The sequence below is a fragment of the Carcharodon carcharias genome, chromosome 14 (assembly GCF_017639515.1).
Source record: "Carcharodon carcharias isolate sCarCar2 chromosome 14, sCarCar2.pri, whole genome shotgun sequence".
NCBI lineage: Eukaryota > Metazoa > Chordata > Chondrichthyes > Lamniformes > Lamnidae > Carcharodon > Carcharodon carcharias.
Window position 1 is genome coordinate 2,494,053 of NC_054480.1, and position 23,656 is coordinate 2,517,708.

At 45.6% G+C, this 23,656-nt stretch overlaps 1 protein-coding gene across 2 annotated transcripts in view; it reads right to left on the minus strand.

The window, feature by feature from the left end:
* Positions 1-5,808: 5,808 nt before the first annotated feature.
* mtss1 (MTSS I-BAR domain containing 1) overlaps positions 5,809-23,656 on the minus strand; it is a 178,918-nt gene continuing 161,070 nt past the window's right edge. The window contains exons 11-14 of one of the 2 annotated variants that reach the window (XM_041205586.1): positions 11,887-12,060; positions 10,153-10,312; positions 8,951-8,977; positions 5,809-7,186 (exon numbers count right to left, since the gene is read on the minus strand). In XM_041205586.1, the coding sequence (XP_041061520.1) occupies positions 6,456-7,186; positions 8,951-8,977; positions 10,153-10,312; positions 11,887-12,060 (1,092 nt within the window). In that variant the 3' untranslated portion in view covers positions 5,809-6,455. Of the gene's footprint in view, positions 7,187-8,950; positions 8,978-10,152; positions 10,319-11,886; positions 12,061-23,656 lie in introns of both variants that reach the window. The other variant, XM_041205584.1, reaches the window with a different exon arrangement.

Below are 23,656 nucleotides of genomic sequence, written 5' to 3' on the forward strand. Positions count from 1 at the left end.
GGAATACTGTCTCTTTAAATCATTCAATTTTTAACATTTAGTATTCAGTATTCAACAATCTTGAAAATTTGTCAAATAAAAATGCTGACCTTTCTCACCTTCCCACATGGTGAGATGAAATAGAAACTCGAATTGGCGCACTTGCAAATGATTAACAGTTGTCCAAAGTGTATGGCATTTAATAAAAGGCTCTGACAATTCCATCTACCTACCTCTAAGTAAACTGATCTCTGTTCTAAAGTGCAATGATTATGCAAAAATACTCCTGTGTATTTTTCTTTTGTGCTTATTGAGGTCAGAGGTGCCAGTGTTGGGAATTACATGTGTCACTTTTGGCTGGCAGTGTCTGTTTCAAACGCCCTTGATTAGAATCTGACATTAGATAGTCACATTCCTTCCAGCATTCCCACAAACTGGGAGATCACCCCATACACCAGACCCAGTATGAGGCCATTTCCCATTATCCAATCTTGCATCCTCTCTAAATCCTCTTTGTTTTGCTCTTCTGCTGCTTGTTCCCACAGAATAAGCATGTTGAGATAAACCTGCTGCGGTTTTTTGTCGAACAGCAGTGAAGACAATCTTTTTGCTGGACATCTCCTGCTCTTTCACCTCACCGTCCAACCTCCCCCCCCCCCCCACCCCCCCAAACAACTGGGATCAGCAAACACATGATCCTCAAAGCTTACATCATGATGCACAAACTTTTTGTTATCTTGGTGGTAACATTGTGACGTATTTACTCACAAAGTGGCCATGTCCAGCCATCCACATGGACAGAAGGTTGAGCCCTCAGAGCCAGTGTACAGGACAACCCTGCTGCCCACTGCAGAAACCATGTGAGAGCTCGCAGCTTGGTTATTCCCACGCTCAGAATCCAAGCCGGAACAAAAAAAGGAGCTTGGGTGAGATTGCTAGACCAGTGTTGAGTTGTCTGAAGTACGTTGTTTTGCTGGTGGGTTTATGATGCAATGGTCATTGAGCCGAGACCTGCCCAACTCTTTTCTCACAGAATCCTCACAGCCGGCCTGTGTACACGCACGAGGCTTCATTCTGCCAGGCTGGATTGCATTTGAATCAAGGTTCAAGAGGTGAATAAACAAGGAGCCAACCATTGCACAGATTTCCAAATTGTGCTTTTTCTTGCCCCCACACCCCCCCCCCCGCCCCCACACCGCGGCCCCCCCCCCCCCACCCCCTTACCCCCAGTCATTACTTTCTTTCTACATTTGATAAATATTTCAACTTTGGTTTTTATTTTGAGAACTGTACACTCCATAGTTAAAATGGGCAGCAAATTAGCAAATTACCCATTCCTGAATAAAACACTTTCATATATCTGGCATTGTTACCAATTCCCACATCCTCCCACCCTCCAAGGTCATCAGTACTGCAATATTTACCAATCTATCTCCCAGAAACTTACTAACTGCCGGTTCCTGCTGCATAATAGATTACAAGCAGAGTGCAATTAACATTTCTTAAAGAGACATTCACTCCATATGAAGGAATTTGGCACATTCATTACACTGCATCATACACAAAGGATTTGCTAACACACGCTGATTTATTAATGTGCTTGGATGAAAGATCTTGGACCCTTCCTTCCCCTGCACTGCTCAGACTCTCAATCTTTCAAAAGATTGAACTTTCCTGAGCCTTTGAGCGTTCCTTTCACTTTCTCTTCCCTCCACTCCTTTTACCTCCTGTCTTAATGCCCCTGTCACTATTTCCTTTTCTCCATTAATCCAGAGTCGCACAAGCCCCAAGCAGCGTGTCTACAAATCCTACAACTCAATTCATTGATTCTTTCAACAGTCCCTGCGCTCCATGAAACGCAAGTGTTTGCCAAGTCCTTTCCTAAGTTCTGTGCTGCTTCAGCCAATGCTGATTCACATCTGGGAGAGAGATCCTGATTCACCACAAAATGCAGTGTTAACTGTCAACAGAAGTCTCTGACCTCAGGGCCAAATCACCACCAGTACAAAGCAAGGTGCAGAAACAGTTCTATAGTTTGAGATTGCAGGGGTTTCACTGAAGATTCTAGTGTCACTTAAATGGGCCAACAGGAACTACATTCTGGGTTTTTTTATAACGGGAGTAAAGATTTGTTTCAACATTGCTCAGAAAAGAGAGAAATAAGACTGGAAGTAATGATACAAATTACTGAATAGTTGCTGGGGGGAGGGAATTGAGCAAGGAGTGGACACCTCAGTGATGATTTCCATTGGATAGAGAAACTCCAAGGTGAATGAATATTCTGGAACCTTGCAATGAGGAGATGTTTATAAAGAGCTTTCCCTTAAGAGGTGAATTAGACATTGGGGCATGGAGATGGGACAGTCAGTGGAAAGAATGAACTTGTTGGGTTGAGAAGTCTATTCTTGTTCTATGTTTTCCTTGTGGCATGGATCTGACTAAGGATCACTGACGATTTTTGCAGACAGGCTTTTTTTAATGTTGAAGAAGTCAGTGTGTCGAAGGGGAGCTATCACTTGAAAGGCACAACCTGACACTGTGGTAAAGGCTGGTTCAAGTTAAGCATTCAACGTGGAGTTAGACTGTTACCTGAAAAGGATCAATATGCAGGGTTATGGGAAGAAGGTGGGAGGAATGGCACTGAGTGAATTGCTGATTTGGGGAGCCGGTGCAGACATAATGGGCTGAATAGTCTCCATCTGCACTGTAACAATTCTGTAAAATCTGCTCCCAGATTGGCACTGTTGAGCCTTTGTTTGATGCCCAGACCAGCTGGGTCAGCGTTACACCTTTCTGATTGGAAGCTTTAAAATGCTGCACAAAAACAGAGTCTGGTTGATAAAGCTCACCCACATCTGCAATACTAAACTTAATCACCTAGACTGGAGTGAAGGGCAGGGTGCAGTATTATACAGATACAGAGCAGAACCTGAGCTGAACTTCAAACAGAGAATTCAGCATTACAGAGCCTTCAATTCTTGGCCAATTATTGGCTCGAAGGGTGTGCAGCACAGATTCATTAGAATAGTCCCGGGGCTTAAAAGTTTGACTTATGAGGCCAGGTTGCATAAGCCTAACTAGAATTCTCTTGAGTTTCAACGGTTGAGAGGTTATTTGACTGAGGTGTTTGAAATGATAAAACGATTCGATGGGGTAAATACAGAGAAATTATTTCCTCTGGAGGGAATTCAAATCAAGAGAGAATAACTATAAAGTTAGAGCTGGGCTGCTCAGGGGTGATGTCAGGAAGGAGTTTTTCCACACAAGGGGAGTGGAAATCTGGAACTCTTTCCCTCAAAAAACTGGAGCTTTCGATACTGAGATCTGCATCACCATTGAGACTGGGTACAGTATGAGCAGCTGGAACCAGCAAACAAAGTTCCTGGAGTGACCTGCTCTTCTGTGAATTACATTTACTAACATTTGTCCCATATTTAACACTGATCTATCAAAGAGGAGCATTGAGTTTTCAATTAAAAATTGCAGCTATATGAGGAAACATTGGATAGACATGATGGGCAGAGTGGCCTCCTCCTGTGCTGGAATTTTTCTCCACTTTCTAAATATCTGAGAAGGATGAATGTGGGGAGAGGGTGGGGGAGGGGCAGTCCTTAGGAGAGCCAGCACGGACACGATGGGCTGAATGGTCTTCTCCTGTACTGTAACGATTTTATTATTCTATGAAAACGCAAAAGTGGTCAAATCAATTTTTCCCCAAAATAGGCCACTCCCCCAAGTATTGCAACAAAACTCATAGTTGTCTCTGTTTGGGAGAAATGTAAGTATTTGTGTATTGTTTTGGTTTATGTTGTTCATCAGTGTTGGACTTTGAAAGGTACCGGTCAGTCCTGATTGGATTTTCACATTGGAACTGTGTTGTTTGGTAAGTAATTCAAGAATCTGTGACTGTCCCTTGGGTCTAGATATTCACACTGAACATTAATTCAAAATCACTCAAAAGGCAAATGATCCTTAATTTTGAGAGCTGAAATTGGCACATTTTCTGGGAAGAGGCACTTTCAGACAGACAAGTAGCAAGTTTTTGAACAGTAAGCAGTAAGTGTTCCCTTACACAGCGAGGCACTGAATCAGGGCATCAGACAGAGTGGGTGAGAGCTGGGTGTGAGATATAGCTGGAGAGAGGTGGTGGTAGACAGATTCTGGAAGGGCATCAGGGGCTGGACAATCCTTCAGCTTCCGAAACCATCGTACAATCATAAAAGTAAAAGTTAAGCTAATCGCACAAAAACAAATCTGGAAAAATGCCTTTTTAAAAAGAATGCTGATAAACTGTCTCAAGGCTGTGGAAAATACCAGATGTTAATATATGGTCACCTGTCCCTCCATTTATCAGAAAATGATCATGGAAAGTATTCATCAAGAAAGTTATTTCCTGTGCAGAAAGTTAAAGCACAGAGTGTTGGCCCACACATCTCACCTACAAACCAATAACTGTGGACATCCTGGGTGTGGCAGAGAGTTGGGATGAACACTAATTATTTTCTGGTGCTCCTGTTCAATTTCACATCAACTCCATTCCTGGTCCCTGCTTGTTACAATTAAATTTGCAATTCCAAATCATTCCTCCGTCAAACTCATCTGCCTCCCAGGGTCCTGGACAGCTTCAACTGTCTGCCAGTTACCGTACTGAGGTGTAGAAAAGTTGCTCTAAGTACAGGCTGCACCCCAAAGTTGACTTTGATTTTCTGTTTTCCATCAGTTGATGTGATTATTTATCAACGGCTTTTCTGATATTTCAAGAATTCACACTATGGATTTTGGGAGATACAATGGAGGATTTGGTGGGCTTTGACTGAGTGAATAAGAACAGATTATTTAGCACCAGCTGTGGGTCAGCAGGCATCAGCTGCAGTCAGTGGATACCGGCTGCAAGTTAGCAGGCACCCTCTTTATAACATGACAGTGCGCACAGACCAGGCAGCAGTTACAGGAATGTGTTTATGTACAAACCTTACAGGCAAAATGCACTTGTTGCTAAACCTATGACTTCAAAGAAAATATTTAGCAGACTGCTCACATTGCCAAGCTAACTAATGTACTTTAATACCCAACTGGATGCTTTGACTTTTTTAAAACACTGTCCACTTAAGCCAAAAGAACAGTAATTAAATAGGTCAGTTTACATACTGTCATAGCTCAACCCCTCAAGCCCAGTCTGTAAAGGTGCCAGTACTACAGAGCAATGCGATAGGCAACAGCAGTATAAGATAAAATTTAAAAGGGATTTAAAAACTAACATATACAAACTATATTCTTTACCAGTTAAAGCCTTTTGCTTCAATGAGTCGTGGTGGAGTATTATCTGTAATATTTGCTACAAGAACTCATTGTACAAACAGAAGCTTTCACAATTTTGACACAAATAAATATCTTTCGATGTTGTTAAGATTCACAAGGAAAAAAAAATAAATCTGTTGTTGCCAATCATCTGTGCAGTTTTTTTAAACCTTGCAGGTTTCGATATGAACACGAGCCAACTGTTGAGGTTTCTGTGTGAAGGTAGATGGTGCTGCTTTTCACCAAGTACCCAAGAAAACAGTGTCTTTATAAACCCGGAATAACTTCAAACAAATCCCTTGTAAGAAGCTTCATGTTTGAAATCCTGAGCAGATCCCCTGAAGTGTCATCGCAGAGTTATTTCCATGCCTCTCCACCTGAAAACACACTTCAAATGAACTGATCGAGATCCTGGCAGTGAACGTTGCTGCAAGGAACAAGTACAGTTTGCTTCAGTATTTCGGGCGATGGGGGGGTTGGGGGGGGGGGGGGGGGGGGGGGGGGGGGGGGTGGGGGGGGGTGGGGGTGGGGGGAGGGGGTGGTGCATGGGGTGTGACACTCCCTTTCCCCACCCCACCCTGATTTCTTCCCATTCTCTGCTGAAGGTGCTGGCTGGGGTAAGGCCCATGGAAGCTCTGTCACTTTCCCCAAATGGCCATCTTCAAATAGTGAGCAGACGGGGTTGTGTTTGCCTGGTTGCTCAATGGAGGGAGATATCACAGCCCTGATCTTGCCCTCGCCCAATATCCACACATCCCTGTTTTGGGGATCAATAGTCAGCAATCCGGAGCAGGGGCCAGAGCTGGTTTTCCATCTCTAACCTGGGATGTTGAGGCCAATTTTAGCCCATGCCACAAAAGGCTGATTCAGCAGGGGACACACCTCATCATCTGCTGGTCTGTGTGATGCAGTCGCAAACATCAGTCCCCCCACCCCTGGTCCACAAGACCCAGTCTCCCACCCTGTGACCTGTTAAAGGAGCAGACTGAAGATTTCTGAGTCATCGGGTGAGCTGGGATGTGACAGGTTCTTGATGATATTTTGTGCATCAACAGTTTAATCTGAGAATGAGGGGGGTGAAAGAACTGTTACCAGTTTTAGAACAAGAGGCAAAGAAAGAGAAAGAGGGGACAAAATGGTGGATCTTGAAACTGCGTCTGTCTCACTGTCTGTCTGTTTTAAATGATCCTGGGGGCTGATCGGTCATTGGTCAAAGTCTTTCTCAGTTTGACCCCCCTGCGAATCATGGACAAAACATCATCACCTCCCTCGGTTGGCGAGGGGGTAGCAGCAACATTGTCAACCCCTCCAGTCCTTTGGGAACCCTCAGCAGTGCCCGCTTGAGGAGTCAGTCCATTTCCTGTAGTGTTTGTCGCAGGTTTTAACTCTCGGGCATTCTGGAGGTTGGGAGCTGAGCGCTGCAGGCTGTTGACCAGAAACGGTTTCTCTGGCACCAGCGAGTATCCGGAGCTCTGGGCCATACTCAAACTTTGGGTTGAGCTACAAATTCCTTGCTTCTTTTGCACGAAACTGGAACGCCCTCCCTGCAGACTAACACACTCCTCGCTGCCTGTCCGAGAGACTGCCAGGCCCATTGGCTTACTGGACACGGGTGGCCCTGGAATCGGCACCATGGGAGTCCGGATGGGAATGGGAACACCGCTGATGGTGCCACGCCGGAATGTCGGTTTGCTGGAAGGCTTCCTTCGAATCGTAGCAACGTGAGACGTCATCATGGGCTCAGGGTCAACCAAGAGGCTGACTGTGGAGGCCGGCCGCTTAGCCTGGAACATTTTCCTGTAATTCAGGCCGATGTCACTATTCCTTGGAATGGTGGAGGATTTATCAAAATCAATCTGATCAGGCAGCTCTTGCTCTCCATGCAGGGAAATGTAATCATAATCAGGCACTAAGAGAGAGAATAGAAATTAATATGGAAACACACACACAGCCACACATGGAGATAAACCCTGAACACAGCAAGTGCCATCGATAACATGCAAATGTGTCTGTAGGAAATATCGGTGCATCATTTAATGATAGAGCCAAGTCAGGGATTTGCCACTAAAATGCTGCAATTTCATTCAAACACTGTAAGAAATCTAACAAGATTGTATTCCAACAAGCTCAGCCAGATGCATGGCATTTTGGGGTGCTGGGATCTGTGGGGCAATGGGTGGGGGCAGGGGTTGTTCAGGTGGGATTTTCTGGCCCGCCCACCACTGGGTTTGTCTGGTCCCCCCGAAGGTCAATGGACATTTGGCTGGACCCCGGAAGCTTCCGCAGTCCCACCAAGACAGGGCAGGAAAATCCCAGTCAGTTTCTTTATTTGTTCATGGGATGTGGGTGTCGCTGGCTGGGCCCAGCATTTATTGCCCATCCCTAGATGCCCTTGAGAAGGTGGTGGTGAGCTGCCTTCTTGAACCGCTGCAGTCCATGTGGTGTAGGTACACCCACAGTGCTGTTAGGGAGGGAGTTCCAGGATTTTGACCCAGTGACAGTGAAGGGACGGTGATATATTTCCAAGTCAGGATGGTGAGTGACTTGGAGGGGAACTTCCAGGTGGTGGTGTTCCCATCTATCTGCTGCCCTTGTCCTTCTAGATGATAATGGTTGTGTATTTGGAAGGTGCTATTGAAGGAGCTTTGGTGAGTTGCTGCATTGCATCCAATGTACACATTGCGGCCACTGTGTGCCAGTGGTGGTAGAAGGAGATGTTTGAGGTGGTGGATGGGATGCCAATTAGGATCAGCACCGAGGAAGCTCTGCACTTTTGAAGGGCCAGAATGGAGGAATCACCACCCTGTCAACTGAGGGAGTGCTGCAGTGTCAGTGAGGCAGTACTGAAGGAGTGCTGCAGTGTCAGTGGGGCAGTACTGAAGGAGTGCTGCAGTGTCAGTGGGGCAGTACTGAAGGAGTGCTGCAGTGTCAGTGGGGCAATACTGAGGCAGTGCTGCAGTGTCAGTGGGGCAGTACTGAGGGAGTGCCGCAGTGTCAGTGGGGCAGTACTGAGGCAGTGCTGCAGTGTCAGTGGGGCAGTACTGAGGGAGTGCTGCAGTGTCAGTGGGGCAGTACTGAGGCAGTGCTGCAGTGTCAGTGGGGCAGTACTGAGGGAGTGCTGCAGTGTCAGTTGGGCAGTACTGAGGGAGTGCTGCAGTGTCAGTGGGGCAGTACTGAGGGAGTGCTGCAGTGTCAGTGGGGCAGTACTGAAGGAGTGCTGCAGTGTCAGTGGGGCAGTACTGAGGGAGTGCTGCAGTGTCAGTTGGGCAGTACTGAGGGAGTGCTGCAGTGTCAGTGGGGCAGTACTGAAGGAGTGCTGCAGTGTCAGTGGGGCAGTACTGAGGCAGTACTGCTCTATTGGAGGTGCTACCATTTGGATAAGATAATAAATTGAGGTCCCATCTTTCAGTTCAGGAGGTGATCAAGGATCTCATGTTCATCATGAACCGATTTTATTAGTCACCCATCTCATAGGTGATTGTGTACGAGAGCACTCTGCATCACTCGATAACTGAAAGAACTTTATATCAACACTCCCAGAAGAGAGCACTGACTCTCAGAAATTTGCATTTCTTTGTAATGCTTAGATTAACTCCTTAAACAACCTGCCTGTTTCACAAAGACTTTGATTTATTTTTAAAAAATAAATGACACAAATAATGTTACAACTCACCAATGAGGGACGGTTCCTTCTTTGCTGCTGTAAAACAATAACCAGCAAACTTCAAAACAACATCAGCAAAACTGCACAAATAGCTTCCATCTTAACAACTCTAAACCAACCCCATCTCCCAAGTTAATGACATCACAGTGGGAATCTGCATGTACACTGCTGTTATAGAAAACTTTAAGACAAAGCAGGGAGAGAGTGGGGCAGAGAGATTAGTTTGGGACTGATACTGGGCTATGGGGAGAGAGCGGGGTAGTGGGATTAGTTTGGGATTGATACAGGGCTATGAGGAGAGGGCAGGCTAGTGGGATTAGTTTGGGATTGATACAGGGCTATGTGAAGAGGGCAGGGCAGTGGGATTAGTTTGGGATTGATACAGGGCTATGAGGAGAGGGCAGGATAGTGGGATTAGTTTGGGATTGATACAGGGCTATGGGGAGAGGGCAGGGTAGTGGGATTAGTTTGGGATTGATACAGGGCTATGGGGAGAGAGCAGGATAGTGGGATTAGTTTGGGATTGCTCAAGTAAAAGGTTTGCATGGAGCTGTTGGGTTACAGGGTTATTATCCCATACGTGAGAACAGACTGCATTCTTAGTACCAATAAGACTGTAGAAAGCCTTTTGATTAGTATATTTGATGTTCTTTTGTCAATTTTCTGTTCAAGAACTGAGCGGGATATGATGGTGTAGTGGAGGACACAGGTTCAAATCCCACCACTACAGCTGGTTGAATTTAAATTTATTTAATAAATCTAGAATTGAAAGCTTTTCTCAGTAATGGTGACCATGAAACTATCATCGATTGTTGTAAAAATCCATCTGGTTCACTAATGTCCGTTCGGGAAGGAAATCTGCCGTCCTTACCTGGTCTGGCCTACATGTGACTCCAGACCCACAGCAACATGGTTGACTCTTAACTGGCCTCTGAAATGGTCTAGCAAGCCAGTGTTTTCTCAAAAACAATTTAATTAGTTTCATGCTCAGCATCACTCAGGCTAGATTTTTATTCCAGATTTATGTAATTCACTGAATTTAAATTCCACAGCTGTCATGCTGGGATTTGAACATATGTCTCTGATTATCCCAGGCCTCTGAATTACTGATCCAGTAATGTCAACATTTTGCTACGGTACCCTCTCTGGTACATGATTGACTCCAATTATCAATCCTGCCCTTTGCTGCTTCCTGGTTTGGAGTTTCTTACCCTGAGAGGGGATGGTGTCCTCTGAACATGAAGGTGTGGTGGTCTGGGTGCTGTAACCACTGGAACAATGCAGAGAATCCCGGCTGCTCCTTTGAGCGTCCAGATTCATCCCCTGACTTAGGGTTAAGGCAAGATGTTCTCGAGCACTCATCTCTCCGACCTGTGGCTAAAAATACACAGGAATGAAGCGGGTGCCTTTTACAAAAAATATCACTCAGTGGGCAACCAGCACTCAACTGGCTGGGAGCAGTGAAAATCGACAGGAATTAAAACACACAAGGCTAAATAATTAGTCAGGCACATCGACCCCACTGGCAACTGTAGGAGTGAGTCATGGGTCGTGCGGTGCAGTGGGTAGCACCCCTGACTCCGAGTTCCACTCCGGAACTTGATGATCATGGAAGGTGCATTCATGACATGGCCAAACAGGTCGATTATCAGTCTGTAAACCCTTCCAATACGCCTGATGGCGGGTGGTAAGAGCAGGAGAGTTTCCTAGTCTGTCATACTGTAGGAGGCAACAGCAAACCACTGCAGTATCTTGCCAAGTGTAATCATGAACCGACATAAATCAAATGGAAGTCCATGGCCAGCAACTCCCTCTTAGATCATGGTACATAAAAAGAGAGAGAGAGAGGAGTAAGTCCCAAACACCGATAAAAGGCCACCTGTAACAGCCTCATTCTGCAGCAACGACCCACTGATGCCTCAAACAACGCCAGCTCTTTACAATTTAGCTGCAACACATCACTATTAAAAATTGTGGGGGGAGAGGAATTAAGCGGTAGAACCCTGATCAGAAGCAGGGGGGACTGATCAGTGTATCCAGCATGGAAACAGGTTTAATCATGGCACAGAAATCGGACACTGAGCTCCCATTGGAAAGACTAATCTGTCAGAATCAGCACCAAATCCACAGTGCCCTACAGAGCTGGAACACAGGATTTCATATCTTTAATTCATGCCCAAGTTGCATCTATTTTCAGGATGAAACACCCTATGGGACAGCACTGAAACAATCTTCTATCCTTCAGTGATTCGAGGGGGTGAGCTATCGCAAAGCCATTGTGTGGTCAATGGCTTCTCATGCCCCCTGAAGGACCAGAAGCATAAACTCATCATCCTGAATCTGGATCAATCTCTGCCACCAAAGCAGAGGTTCAACTGGGGTAGAAACGTTCCAGATCACCAAGACTTCCAACTGCACAATCGCACTGGAACCTGGAGCCTCTTTACAAGGTTCAGTCAAAGGGCTGTACCTAGTAAAGCCAGTACTCGGGGGCTCTGTAACACTCTCACAGTCAAACGTTTGGGTTCAAATCCCAGGACAGATCCAGATTCTTGAGCCTCATAATCCAGGCTGAAACTCCCAGTGCAGTACTGAGGGACTGCTGCACTGTCAGAGGTGCCATCTTTCAAATGAGATGTTCAGCAGACTCCATGTCTGTCCTTTCAGGTGAATGCAAACGATCCCATGATATTATTTTAAAGAAGGGCAGGGGAGTTCTCCCCAGTGTCCTGGCCAATAAATTTTCCCTCAATCAACATCACAAAGAAATGGATCATCTGGTCACCTTGCTGTTTGTGGGATCTTGCTGTGCACATTGACGGCCACGTTTCCTACATCACAACAGTGACCATATTTCAGAAAGTATTTCATTGAAGAGCTTTGGAATAACCTGAAGTGGTAAAAGACACTACAGAAATGCATGTCTTTATTTTTCAATGGGGTACCTTGCAAGCAGCAGTTGCTGCTGTGGATTGTGGTCTGTCTGTGGCCTGTGCATACACACTGGCTTCCATTGGTGCTTGGGGTCCATTTGCTCCAATCATTTGATAAGAAAATGCTTCCTTCGGCTGGAGGGCACTGGTCTGCAGCTGGTCCATCGGTGCCAATTTTGCCCAGTCCTGGTTTAAAAAGAGATCAATCATTTAATGATTTCTGACATACGACACTCTGAATATTCTGTTGGGTAAATAGTTTTTAAAATTATTTTGCATCTAGGATGAAAATGGTGTTGTAGCTTTGTCGGATTGATTTAATTGTACTGTGATATGCATACACATCACAGCTCAGAGATCTTAGGTCTATCAGACCAAATATGGGGTTGATCCCAAGCCACAGGTGATTGTTCAGAGATTCGGAACCCCCTCCCCTGTTACATTATTTTTATGTCCTTCTTCTCTTCAATGGCACAAAACTGCATCTTTCCCAATTCCACTACTTCACAGGGTTACTCTGGGGTTCAGCTCCCCAGGGGACTGAGGCTGGAGAGTGAAAAACATCTAGAGCACACTCCCAACCTTCTAAACACAAGGCAATACCCAGCTCAAATCAAAACACAACCCTGAGGTTTTCCTGATCAACAGGGATTGATCCCACAACATACGCTGACTCTGCCTGGGAAACTTTCCAAGACTGCATTTTCCAATTGGAGTCCATTCTGAGCTTTCCCAGTATCTGCGGACACTGTCCAGTGATGATAAAGCAAAGTTGAAGCACGCACACAGTTAGAACCATCAGTAATTTGCTGAAGGAACATTTGTCAAAAGCAACTAAACAAGATCTTAATGGATTTAAGGTGTAAAGACTACAGCAAACAAGATAACACATGACCCATGGTCACTACAGATACAGGTCAATTCCTGTTTTTACAATTTCCATCCCTACTTTTTCCTACAAGGAAGTGGCTATCCTTGGAGAGAAGAGAGTATGGTTATTCAGGTGCTGATTTGACAGCTACATATTGCTTCTTTCTCACATTCTTGGGTTAACTGCTACTCCTCTGCTCAAATGAGGTCCCACTCCTCCATCACTTTCCCACATCTGCTATTTCTAACAAGGGAGATGGTTTGCAGGTTTGGCAATGCAAATAGTAGAGTTACTGGATGAGAGACCATGAGTTCAAATCCACCAGGGCAGTTTGAGAATTTGAATTCAGTTTGAAAATAATTCTGCAAATAAAAAGCTGGTCAGTGACTCTGAAAGCATTTGGAGGGCTAGAAAAACCCAAATGTTTCACTAATCTCCTTTAGAGAAGGAAGCATCTGGGTTTCTACGTGACTACAGTCCCACACCGACATGTAAACCACTCAGTTGTATCACAGCTACCTGCACTGGACTACACTGCTTCAAGGTGGCAGCACACCACCATCTTCAACTAGACAACTAGGATGAAAATTAAATGCCAATGGTGTCCACATCAAGAATGAAACCATTTCTTTTGAAAATGTTTTTACCTTGCTGGTAGTAAGGATGAACCTGGGGAATTTCTTGCCATAAGGAAGGTTTGAGGAGAAATTAGGGAATTATAAACCTTACATCTGTTGTCAGGAAACTACTAGAGTCTATCATTAAAGGTGTGGGGGGGGGGGGGGTGGTGACTGAATGAACACCATGAACATTTTCAGCTGGCAGAGTGAGCTGGCATGGATTTGTAAAGGGTAGGTCACGCCTGACAACCCTGACTGAATACTTTGAAGAGGCGACTAAAGCAATGAAGAGGGGGATTTCAATGGATGTTATTTATATGGACTTCCAGAAGGTATCTGATAAAGTTCAGCATAAGAGACTGTTAGCTAAAGTTGAAGCTCCTGGAATTGAAGACAAGTTATTGACCTGGTTAGGAAATTGGCTGAGGGGCAGGTTGTAAGCAGTGGTGTGTCACAAGGTTCTGCCCTGGGGCCCCAACTATTCACGATCTAGATGATGAGATTAAAAGCCACATATCCAAGTTTGCTGATGACACTAAGTTAGATGAAGAATAAAATTACAGAAATTTTGTAGGTTGAGTGAATGAGCAGCAAATGTGAGGTCACCCACATTGGATTTAAAAAGACAGAACAGAGGACTTTGCAAATGGTGAAAATCTAGAAACATTGGCGGTCCAAAGAAATTTGGGGATCCAAGTACATATTAAAATGTCATAGACGGGTACAGAAAATAATCAAAAAGACTATTGGAATGCTGGCCTCTATCTGAAGATGGGGGTTGAGGTCACGCCTCAGCTATGCAAAGCTCTGGTTAGAACACACCTAGAGTTACTGTGAGCAATTCTGGACATCGTATCTTAGCAAGGATATGAAGGAGTGCAGTGTAGGTTTACCAGAATGATACCTGAACTCCAAGGGTTAACTTATAAGGCGAGGTTACAAAAACTAGGGTTGTATTCCCTGGAATTCAGAAGGTTAAAGGGTAGAAGTTTGCAAGGCATTTCAAGATAGGATAAAGGGAAACTGGTTGGGGAGTCTAGGACTAGGAGTGTACTATCTGTCTCAACTCACTCTATGGGATAAGTACTGTTGTAGATCATTTGAAGAATAGGAGTGATTATGACCTTTGTCAGACAGGTCTTTCAGGAATGACATTAGGAAACACTCCGACGCACAAAGGACTGTAGAAGTTTGGAACTCTCTTCCACAAACAGCAGTTGATGTTGGATCAATTGTTATATTAAATTAGAGATTGATAAAATTTTTGTTAACCAATGATATTAAGGGATATGGAGCAAAGGTGGGTTTATGGAGTTAAGTCATGAATCAGACTTGATCTCACTGAATAACAGGGCAGGTTTGATGGGCTGAATGTCCCCCTCCCTTTCCTGTTCCTATAACAATCCACATTCTCCTTAGACCTGGATATTCCACATATAGGAAGAGTACTTCTCTAAACTCCTCCTTCCTCAGTACAAGACCATCACCAAACTATCACTCCTCACTGAGCTGGTCCTTGCTGCTACTCCCAGTGTTTTAGGTGGTAATCAACCCCTCACTGAATTCCATTGCCACCTCTATAATGAATGGCAACCTGAGCATGTTCCCTGGAGGTGCTGACTCGGGCTTGGACACTGCTCAACTCAGCCCACACTAACACGGCCCACACTAACACGGCCCACACTAACACGGCCCACACTAACACTGCCTGACTCAAGCCTGCCCAACATAACACAGCAGCTATTTGTTCAATTTATTGATTGTGACTGCAATTTATGAGCCTGCATTTATCGGCCATGAGAAGATAGTGTGGGTCTTATTAGGGCTAATGGCCTTTCATAGAATCATAAAGTGGTGTCGCAAAGAAGGAGGCCATCCAGTTCACTGTCTGTGCTTTCTCCTTCACAGAGCTAATGCTAGGATCATTTTCCTATGAGCTATGTAAGACTACAGCCATCACAGGGTTCTGTTGCTGGCCTTAGTCCAACTCAGGCTTGACTGTTAGGGCAGCTGTACTCAACTCTTCAACTCTCCTCTGGCACTGAGCTCATGGTCCAGGTTTGAAACAAGGCAGGAAGGATATCTAGAGCCGAGGGGTTCTGTTGGAACCCAAACATAGCCTAGGCAAGCAGGCTATTGCTGAGTGGCCTGGGTTGGGATCAGTGCTGTCGAGCTGCAATAGATAGGCTGACAGTGAATACACTGGTGGAATACACACTGATCAAGCAGTTAGTGCACAGCTGAACTAACATGTTTATACTGGAGGCACAGAGGTTGCAGAGACACAGCTGGCACTGTGTCTGTGTCATACCTGGCTTCAGTAGTTGGTGGGCTTGATACTGCACACCTTGCATTATCCAAGGCATTTTGTCTGGCAATTCAAATTGCAGAAAATGGAACAGGGATGATTCTAACCATCACCAGGGACATTTCTAGGGTTGGCATACAGATATCAGTGGCGGGGAGGCGATTACAAAGTGGTATTGCTGCTGAACGAGTAAGTCAGAGACCCAAGGTATTGCTCTGCGGAACCGGGTTCGAATCCCACCAGGGAAGATGATGAAATTTGAATTCAACAAAATTATGCAATTAAAAGTCTAATGATGACCATGAAACCATTGTCGATTGTCGTAAAAATCCATCTGGTTCACTGATGTCCTTTAGGGAAGGAAATCTGCTGTCCCTGTGACTCCAGACCCATAGCCCTCTGACATGGCCTGCAACCCACTCAGTTGTATCAAACAGCTAAAAAGTCTCAAAAGGAATCGACCGAGGCACCGGAAATGAGAATGGCAAACTCAGCCCTGTCGACCCTGCAAAGTCCTCCCGACTAATATAAAGTCACAGAGGTCTACAGCACAGAAAACAGCCCTTTGGCCCATCGAGTCTGCGCCAGTCAAACAAGTACCGAACTATTCTAATCCCATTTTCCAGCACTAGGTCCATAGCCCTGTATGCCATGGCATTGCAAGTGCACATCCAAATACTTCTTAAATGTTATGAGGGTTTCTGCCTCTACCACCCTTTCAGGCAGTGAGTTCCAGATTCCCAACACCCTCTGGGTGAAACAATTCTTCTTCACATCCCCTCTATACCTCCTGCCCCTTACCTTAAATCTATGCCCCCTGGTTATTGAAACCTCCACCAAGGGGAAAAGTTCCTTCCTGTCTAGAGACGCATGCAATAAAGGAACATCTGTAATTATGGGTGACTTTAATCTGCATATAGATTGGGCAAATCAAGTTAGTAACAATACCAAAGAGGAGAAATTCCTGCAGTGTATACGGACCAATACGTTGGGGAACCAACTAGAGAACAGCCATCCTAGACTGGGTATTGTGTAATGAGGAAGGAATAATTGGCAGTCTAGGTGAGTGAGGCCCCTTGGGGATGAGCGACCATAATATGATAAAATTCTTCATCAAGATGGAGAGTGATATAGTTGATTCTGAGACTTGGGTCCTGAATCTTAATAAAGGAAACTACGATGGTATGAGGCACGAGTTGGCTATGATGGATTGGGAAACGTTACTTAAATGGATGATGGTAGATAGGCAATGGCAAACATTCAAAGAGCGCATGGGTGAACTGCAACAATTGTTTATTGACGCAAAAGTAAAACAAGAAAGGTGGCCAAAACATAGCTTAACAAGGGAAATTAGAGATAGTATTAGATCCAAGGAAGAGGCATACAAATTGGCCAGAAACACTAATAGACCTGAGGATTGGGAGCAGTTTAGAATTCAGCAAATGAGGACCAAGAGATTGATTAAGAAGGGGAAAATAGAGTACGAGAGTTAGTTTGCGGGGAACATAAAAACTGACTGTAAAAGCTTCTATAGGTATGTGAAGGGAAAAATATTGGTGAAGACAAATGTAGGTCCCTTATAGTCAGAAACAGGGGAATTTATAATGGGGAACAAAGAAATGGCTGACCAACTAAATACATGCTTTGGTTCTGTCTTCACAAAGGAGGACACAAATAACATACCAGAAATGTTGGGGAACACAGGGTTTAGTGAGAGGGAGGAACTGAAAGAAATCAGTATTAGTAGGGTAATGGTGTTAGGGAAATTGATGGGATTGAAGGCTGATAAATCCCTAGGACCTGATAATCTATATCCCAGAGTACTTAAGGAAGTGGTCCTAGAAATAATGGATGCATTGGTGGTCATCTTCTGAGATTCTATAGACTCTGGAACAGTTCCTACAGATTGGATGGTAGCTAATGTAACCCCACTATTTAAAAAGGAAGGTAGAGAGAAAACAGGGAAATGTAGACCAGTCAGCCTGACGCTGGTAGTGGGGAAAATTCTAGAGTCCATTATAAAAGATTTAATAGCTGAGCACTTGGAAAACAGTGGCAGAATCGGACAGAGTCAGCATGGATTTATGAAAGGGAAATCATGCTTGACAAATCTACTGGAATTTTTCGAGGATGTAACCAGTGGAGTTGATGAGGGGGAGCCAGTAGATGTGGTTTATTTGGACTTTCAGAAGGCTTTCGACAAAGTCCCACATTAGAGATTGGCGTGTAAAATTAAAGTGCCTGGGATTGGGGTAGTGTATTGAGATGGATAGAAAACTGGTTGGCAGACAGGAAACAAAGAGTAGGAATAAACGGGTCTTTTTCCGAATGGCAGGCAGTGACTAGTGGGGTACCGCAGGGATCGGTGCTGGGACCCCAGCTATTCACAGTATATATTAATGATTTAGATGAGGGAATTAAATGTAATATCTCCAACTTTGCAGATGATACAAAGCTGGATGGGAGGGTGAGCTGTGAAGAGGGTACAGAGATGCTTCAGGATGATTTGGACAAGCTGAGTGAGTGGACAAATGCATGGCAGATGCAGTATAATGTGGATAAATGTGAGGTTATCCACTTTGGTAGCAAAAACAGGAAGCAGATTATTATCTGAATGGCTATAAATTGAGAGAGGGGAATGTGCAACGAGACCTGGGTGTCCTTGTACACCAGTCGCTGAAGGTAAGCATGTAGGTGCAGCAGGCGGTAAAGGCAAAGGGTATGTTGACCTTCATAGCCAGAGGATTCGAGTACAGGAACAGGGATGTCTTGCTGCAATTGTACAGGGCCTTGGTGAGACCACACCTGGAATATTGTGTGCAGTTTTGCTCTCCTTATCTGAGGAAGGATGTACTTGCTATAGAGGGAGTGCAGCGAAGGTTTACCAGACTGATTCCTGGGATGGCGGGACTGACATATGAGGAGAGATTGAGTCGATTAGGATTATATTCGCTGGAGTTCAGGAGAATGAGGGGGGATCTTATAGAACCTATAAAATTCTAACAGGACTAGACAGGGTAGATGCAGGAAGGATGTTCCCGATGGTGGGGGAGTCCAGAACCAGGGGTCACAGTCTGAGGATATGGGGTAGACCATTTAGGATGAGGAGAAATTTCTTCATCCAGAGAGTGGTGAGCCTGTGGAATTCACTACCACAGAAGGTAGTTGAGGCCAAACCATTGTATGTTTCCAAGAAGGAGTTAGATATAGTTCTTGGGGTGAAAGGGATCAAAGGGTATGGGGAGACAGTGGGAGCAGGCTATTGAGTTGGATGATCAGCCATGATCATAATGAATGGCAGAGCAGGCTCGAAGGGCCGAGTAGCCTACTCCTGCTCCTAGTTTCTATACCTACCCTATCTATGCCCCTCATAATTTTATACACCTCAATCATGTCCCCCCTCAATCTCCTCTGCTCCAGGGAAAATAACCCCAGTCTGTCAAATCTCTCTTCATAACTAAAACTCTCCAGCCCAGGCAACATCCTGGTAAATCTCCTCTGCACTCTCTCTGGTGCAATCACATCCTTCCTATAATGTAGATTCCAGAACTGCACGCAATACTCTAGCTGTGACCTAACTAGCGTCTTATACACTTCCAGCATAACCTCCTTGCTCTTATATTCTATGCCTCGGCTAAAAAAGGCAAGTATCCCATATGCCTTCTTAACCATCTTATCTACCTGTCCTGCTACCTTAAGGGACCGGCGGACATACACACCAAGGTCCCTCTGATCCTCGGTACTTCCCAGGATCCTACCATTCATCGTGTATTCCCGTGCCTTGTTTGTCCTGCCCAAGTGCATCACCTCACACTTATCAGGATTAAATTCCATTTGCCACTGATCAGCCCGTCTATATCCTCCTGTAATCTAAGGCTATCCTCCTCACTATTTACCACCCCACCAATTTTTGTGTCATCTGCAAACTTACTGATCAACCCTCCTACATTCAAATCTAAATCATTTATATATACCACAAACAGCAAGGGACCCAACACCGATCCCTGTGGAACCCCACTGGACACAGGCATCCAGTCACAAAAACACCCCTCAACCATCACCCTCTGCTTCCTGCCACTCAGCCAATTCTGGATCCAATTTGCCTTGGATCCTATGGGCTCTTACCTTCATTATCAGTCTCCCATGCGGGACCTTATCAAAAGCCTTGCTGAAGTCCAAGTAGACTACGTCAAATACATTGCCCTCATCTACACACCTGGTCAGGTCTTCAAAAAATTCAATCAAATTGGTCAGACATGACCTCCCCTTAAAAAAACCATGCTGACTGTCCTTGATTAATCCCTGCCTCTCCAAATGTAGATTAATTCTGTCCCTCAGAATTGCTTCCAATAGTTTCCTCACCACTGAGGTTAGACTGACTGGCCAGTAATTCCCTGGTTTATCCCTTCCTTCTTGAATAACAGTACCACATTGGCTGTCCTCCAGTCCCCTGGCACCTCTCCTGTGACCAGCTGTCAACAGAGTAGTCAGGAAACATGCTCACAGGATCATTCCTTACAGACAATGTCCCAGACATCACCATCACCATCCGTGGTTTTGTCCTGTCCCACCGGCAGGACAGACCCAGCAGAGGTGGTGACACAGTGATATACAGTCAGGAGGGAGTTGCGCTGGGAGTCCTCAACATTGACTCCGGACCCCATGAAGTCTCACGGCATCAGGTAAACATGGGCAAGGAAACTTCCTGCTGATTACCACGTACCGTCCTCCCTCAGCTGATGAATCAGTGCTCCTCCATGTTGAATACCACTTGGAGGAAGCACTGAGGGTGGCAAGGGCACAGAATGTACTCTGGGTGGGGGACTTCAATGTCCATCACCAAGAGTGGCTCGGTAGCACCACTACTGACCAAGCTGGCCAAGTCCTAAAGGACATAGCTGCTAGACTGGGTCTGCAGCAGGTGGTGAGGGAACCAACAAGAGGGAAAAATATACTTGACCTCATCCTCACCAACCTGCCTGCTGCAGATGCATCTGTCCATGACAGTATCAGTAGGAGTGACCACCAAACATTCCTTGTGGAGACAAAGTCCCATCTTCACACTGAGAATACCCTCTATTGTGTTGTGTGGCACAACCACCGTGCTAAATGGGATAGATTTCGAACAGATCTAGCAACTCAAGACTGGGCATCCATGAGGTGCTGTGGGCCATCAGCAGCAGCAGAATTGTACTCGAACACAATCTGTAACCTCATGGCCCGGCATATCCCCCACTCTACCATTACCATCAAGCCAGGGGATCAACCCTGGTTCAATGAAGAGTACAGGAGGGCATGCCAGGAGCAGCACCAGGCATACCTAAAAATGAGGCGTCAGCCTGGTGAAGCTATAACACAGGACTACTTGCATGTCAAACAGCATAAGCAGCAAGTGATAGACAGAGATAAGCCATCCCACAACCAACAGATCAGATCTAAGCTCTGCAGTCCTGCCATATCCAGTTGAGAATGGTGGTGGACAATTAAACAACTCACTGGAGGAGGAGGCTCCACAAATATCCCCATCCTCAATGATGGGGGAGCACAGCACATCAGTGCAAAAGATAAGGCTGAAGCATTTGCTACAATCTTCAGGCAGAAGTGCCAAGTGGATGATCCATCTCAGCCTCCTCCGGAGGTCCCCAGCATCACAGATGCCAGTCTTCAGCCAATTCGATTCACTCCACGTGATATTAAGAAACGGCTGAAAACACTGGATAGAGCAAAGGCTATGGGCCCTGACAATATTCCGGCAATAGTATTGAAGACTTGTGCTCCAGAACTTGCTGTGCCCCTAGCCAAGCTGTTCCAGAAAAGCTACAACACTGGCATCTACCCGGCTATGTGGAAAACTGCCCAGGTATGTCCTGCACACAAAAAGCAGGACAAATCCAACCCAGCCAATTATGGTCCATCAGTCTACTCTCGATCATCAGTAAAGTAATGGAAGGGGTCATCAACAGTGCTATCAAGCGGCACTTGCTTAGCAATAACCTGCTCACTGATGCCCAGTTTGGGTTCCACCAGGGCCACTCAGCTCCTGATCTCGCTACAGCCTTGGTTCAAACATGGACAAAAGAGCTAAACTCCCGAGGTGAGGTGAGAGTAACTGCCCTTGACAGCAAGGCAGCATTTGACTGAGTGTGACATCAAGGAGCCCTAGCAAAACTGGAGTCAATGGGAATCAGGGGGAAAACTCTCCACTGGTTGGAGTCATACCTAGCACAAAGGAAGATGGTTGTGGTTGTTGGAGGTCAGTTATCTCAGCTCCAGGACATCACTGCAGGAGTTCCTCAGGGTAGTGTCCTCGGCCCAACCATCTTCAGCTGCTTCATCAATGACCTTCCTTCCATCATAAGGTCAGAAGTGGGGATGTTCATTGATAATTGCACCATGTTCAGCACCATTTGTGACTACTCAGATATTGAAACAATCCATGTCCAAATGCAGGAAGACCTGGACAACATCCAAGTTTGGGCTGATAAATTGCAAGTAACATTCGTGCCACACAAGTGTCAGTACTGAACCCATGTTATACAGCGAAAGACCTGCCCCACCAGTATGGTCCCCAATGTTAGTGACAGACCTGTCCTCACCAGTACTATCCCCATTGTTGTACAGTGACAGACCTGCCCCCACCAGTGCTGTACCCCAGTGTTATACAGTGACAGACCTGTCCCCACCAGTACTGTACCCCAGTGTTATACAGTGACAGACCCGTCCCCACCAGTACTGTATCCCAATGTTATACAGTGAAAGATCTTCCCTCACCAGTACTGTTCCCCAATGTTATAGTGACAGACCCGTCCCCACCAGTACTGTACCCCAGTGTTATACAGTAACAGACCCGTCCCCACCAGTACTGTACCCCAGTGTTATACAGTGACAGACCCGTCCCCACCAGTACTGTACCCCAGGGTTATACAGTGACAGACCCGTCCCCACCAGTACTGTACCCCAGTGTTATACAGTGACAGACCTGCCCCCACCAGTGCTGTATCCCAATGTTATACAGTGAAAGATCTTCCCCCACCAGTACTGTACCCCAATGTTATACAGTGAAAGATCTTCCCCCACCAGTACTGTACCCCAATGTTATACAGTGAAAGATCTTCCCCCACCAGTACTGTACCCCAATGTTATACAGTGAAAGATCTTCCCCCACCAGTACTGTACCCCAATGTTATACAGTGAAAGATCTTCCCTCACCAGTACTGTTCCCCAATGTTATACAGTGACAGACCTATCCCCACCAGTACTGTACGCCAGTGTTATACATTGATAGACCTGTCCCCACCAGTACTATACCCTAGTGTTATACAGTGACAGACCTGCCCCCACCAGTACTGTATCCCAGTGTTATACAGTGACAGACCTGCCCCCACCAGTACTGTATCCCAGTGTTATACAGTGACAGACCCGTCCCCACCAGTACTGTACCCCAGTGTTACACAGTGGCAGATCTGTACCCTTGTACTGGAACAGACTGCCATCTCGTGCAGTGGATGCTGATTCACTGAATTCCTTTGGCTGAGGTTCTGGAGTGGTTTCTGGTTGGGTAGAATTGACATTGTGCAGGAGCTGGGTACTGCAGGGAATTCAGGGCCAAATCGATTTCCTTGCCTAATTTCAATTATCTTGGTTGCTGCAGAAATCAATCTTCCAGATTTTCTCTCCCCAAATTGGCCTGGAGTTTAGCCATTTCTCCCTGTGCAGGACATTACCTATTCTTTGGCAGGATGGAGTGTGAATATACTGGAATTCACGAGGGATCATCATTGTGTGGGACTGGATGCTGTTAACCTGTATGCTATTGTTTGATTTCTTTGTAAAGACACACTCAGTAAAACATTTCACTGCTCCAAAAAAAAAATCTCATGTTCACCCAGATTTCAATCCTTCCTCCTGAGAAGTAATCATACAGCCCTTGACTGACCAAGCGGGAACCTGCTGAGTGCAAGCTGCAAGGATGGGAACAATCAA